Source organism: Rhagoletis pomonella, unplaced genomic scaffold (assembly GCF_013731165.1).
Source record: "Rhagoletis pomonella isolate Grant_MI unplaced genomic scaffold, Rhpom_1.0 Rhpom_scaffold_00006, whole genome shotgun sequence".
NCBI classification, from domain to species: Eukaryota; Metazoa; Arthropoda; class Insecta; order Diptera; family Tephritidae; genus Rhagoletis; species Rhagoletis pomonella.
Genome location: NW_023458560.1, coordinates 70,737,253 through 70,740,694, shown reverse-complemented (window position 1 = coordinate 70,740,694; position 3,442 = coordinate 70,737,253). Strand labels below are relative to the sequence as shown.

Here is a 3,442-nt window from a genome sequence, read left to right as displayed (position 1 = left end):
TACTACGCGTTTTTAACATTTCTTATTTAGGCCATTCGAACTGCCGTGGTTTAACTTAGCTTATCTCTGGCCTTTATTATGCTTTTGCAAGAAATAAAATAAAATAAATAAATGGGTGCGATCATTTACACGCACAAATGTACATATGTGTGTGTGTGTGTGTGTCGGTACATATTTTATCGTTAATTGTCAGCTGCCCTCAATTTGCATAGGAGTTGGTGGGTAGGTAATTTGAAACTTGCACGGATATCAACAATCCAACAGCGGTTTTGCTGTTTTGTGGCTACGTTGAATTCCAAATGAAGAATAATTAAAGTAAAGAAAAACACAAACGGTGTGAAATGTTTTGAAACTATTCGCATCCGGCGTTTTTGCATTTCATTATTATTGTTGCTGCTTTTATTTTTATGAAATTTTACTTCAATTAGTTGCTGTTTGATTAATTTTCTATGATGTTTTTGATAATTCATATTGTTGGTGTGTGTAGATCTTTGAGGGTTTTATGCAATAGAATAGTGCAATATATAGACATACAATGGTGGAAAAATAAATAGGGACGCGATATTTTAACAAGTTTTGGCTATATTTTTTTTTTGTTCATTTGATGTTTATTATTGTTTTAATAAATTTTAAACTTTTTAATCAGATTTTTTTTTGTGATTTTCTTTGAATATGCAGTTTTATAGCCCTTAAATTTTAGTCTCATAAAGTGTAAGTTTCAACCATCTAAAAAATCGCGTGGATTTTCGATATTTTTTTTTTGCAGACTGTATTGCGCATTTTCTGCGATACAAAATAAATTGTCGAACATACTTTGTATGGAAATTTGTTAAGTAATACTTAAGATTCAATAGCAGGGGCGTGAATCGGCTTTGGGCCGGGTTGGCTAATTTTTTCTAATAATTAATTAATTTATTTTTTTTTAAGCGAACCGAAATTTTCCACAAATGTTTGAAACCCGAACCACTTTTTCTAAAGATTTAATGTTCGATTCTACCTATTTTTAATAGACTAATTTCAATTTTTTTTTTACTACGTATAGCGTATGACAAAAATTACAGTGGTCGAAAAAATTACAGCCGCACTACATTTTGACAAGTTTTAACAAATTATTTTTTCTGTTATTTAATTTTAGTTATTTTCTTACAGAAGTATATTTTATTCTTGAACAAATGCAATTTAATTCCAAGTTTAAAATTTTGTGTTATATTAAAAAAGAAAAAAATTAACAAAATTTTGTAAAAATTTCTAGCTTTTTAAATAGATTTCTTAAAAAGGCTTTGAGTATGCAGTTTTGTAGCTCATTGAATTCTAGTAAAAAAAGATTAAAATGTCAAGTCCTTGCTCAATACTATTTAATTATTTTCTTTAAGTTAATTTAATTTAATGGCTATTTTATTTTACTTTGTTTTATTTTATTGTATCTATTGCTCTTTTCTCGCTCTTCTTTTAATTCGATTTTATTTATTGCCTTTTTATTTAATTATTGCTTTTTTATTTAATTTAATCTTATATTTTATTTTATTATTTTATTTTATTTATTTTAACTTTTCTAATTTATGTTCTTATATTATTAACCGACTTCCAAAAAAGGAGGAGGTTATCAGTTCGTCGGAATATTTATTTTTATTTTTATTTTTTTTTTATGTATGTTACCGCATAACTTTGAACCACGTCAACCGATTTCGATAATTCTTTTTGCATCGGAAAGGTAGTGTCTCAGAGGTGGTCCCATACTAATCTGGTTAAGATCCAATCAGCGGATCATGAGATATATATATATATATATATATATATATTTTTATATGGGAGTTGAAGTCGGTTTTTTTTTTTTGCTAAAAATTACTAGTTATGAAATGAAATGTAACTTCGTTACAACAACAAGAAAGTGTAAAAATTTCACCGCATTCAAGACCGTTGACTCATAAGCCGCCTCTGAGACACTACCTTTCCGATGCAAAAAGAATTATCGAAATCGGTTGACGTGGTCCAAAGTTATGCGGTAACATACATAAAAAAAAAAAAAAAAATATTCCGACGAACTGGACACCTCCTCCTTTTTTGGAAGTCGGTTAAAAATGCGGGCATTTTTCTGCTAACTCATGCACAACAACAATACCAAGAATAAGGGGACAGGCAGGCAGGCAGACAGACAAATCAACAGATCGGCGAACTGACACGCTCAATGCCACGGATTTACAGCAATCACATTGGGAAGCTGGTGGAACTAATTGGCTGCCGTTGAGCTTGAAGCTCATTCGCTCGCTTCATTCTTAAACAAAAAAAAAAATAAATAAAAAATAGAAATTAAATGCATTCTTGGCTCGAAAAGCATTCCCATCACATCGCATCCTCATTGATGTAAGGCATGAGAATTTGACTGTTGAATTCTTGACCTGCTATGTAACATTCTGCCAAGTTAACCTTCTCTCTACGTGAGAAAAATCTGTTTATTATTTTCTATGTTAGGTATTTTTTTTTCTTATTTTTTTCTAAGCACTGCAATTGTACTTACAATTTGCTCCAGTTCCGTGATGGGCAAATTATGTTTGTTGTTTTTGTTGCCATTGCAATTACTATTGGCACTATTGTTGACGCCCATGGTTGTGGGTGTTGGTGAAATATTTGCCGTCGAAGCCGAGTGCGATGAAGATGACTCTGTCGACGATGAGGAACGTGACGTTGCACAGTTGTTGTTGTTGTTGCCGTTGGTTGTTGTAGTTTTATTCCTTGGCGGTGTGGGTGGTGGCACGGGACTAGTGGCGTTCAGGTTAGTGCAATCTTTTGAGTTGCGATTTGGCGATAGACGTGAAGGAAAACTAAGGGTTTTCGTCCACTGCGCTAAGCTGCGTACCATTTTAGAGAACGGCAATATGAAAATTTTGCTAGAGTTTTAAGCGTTTTTATGTTTACTTTTCAGTAATTTAATTTTTTCAGTTTTGCACAAATATTTCAATGTTTCGAAAGGTGTTCACAGGTTCTTAAAATTTTCATTCTACTTGCTTAGGAGTTTCTACACACATTGTTCACTCACGCAAAAGCGAAAATTTTTGGTTATTTTAAAATTTACTTTTTGTGCAGTCAATTTGGTTTGACTTTCGAAAATTCTTCTTATTACTCACTTAGCACAGACGTTAAGTCAATTTCATGTTTGCACGAAATCACACTCTAAATCACTCTCGCATCGGCGCTAAATTTTTGGAATGAACCGCACGCGTCGCTTGTTGAAAACCGAATGAAGCGAAATGTTGCTGCCAAAGACCAGCCAAGCCATCAACAGGCCCCTGTAGTAGCGTATAAGTGGCAGATGGCTGAAAAACAGTAGGCAGCGTGCGAAGAGCGCTTCGATTTGCCAACAACAAAAGCAGCAGAATGGGCAGGGAAGGCTGCAACAGCCCACATTAACAGTGCGCTGTTAATAGCAGCGGAGATTGAAGAACCA

At 33.2% G+C, this 3,442-nt stretch overlaps 1 protein-coding gene across 2 annotated transcripts in view; it reads right to left on the bottom strand.

The window, feature by feature from the left end:
• The window catches only part of LOC118741236 (TNF receptor-associated factor 4), a 57,379-nt gene extending 54,164 nt beyond the window's left edge, over window positions 1-3,215 (bottom strand). For both annotated transcript variants that reach the window (XM_036473149.1, XM_036473148.1), the window contains exon 1: window positions 2,516-3,215. In XM_036473149.1, coding sequence (XP_036329042.1) covers window positions 2,516-2,857 — 342 coding nt within the window. In that variant the 5' untranslated portion in view covers window positions 2,858-3,215. The remainder of the gene's footprint in view (window positions 1-2,515) is intronic.
• Window positions 3,216-3,442: the final 227 nt, after the last annotated feature.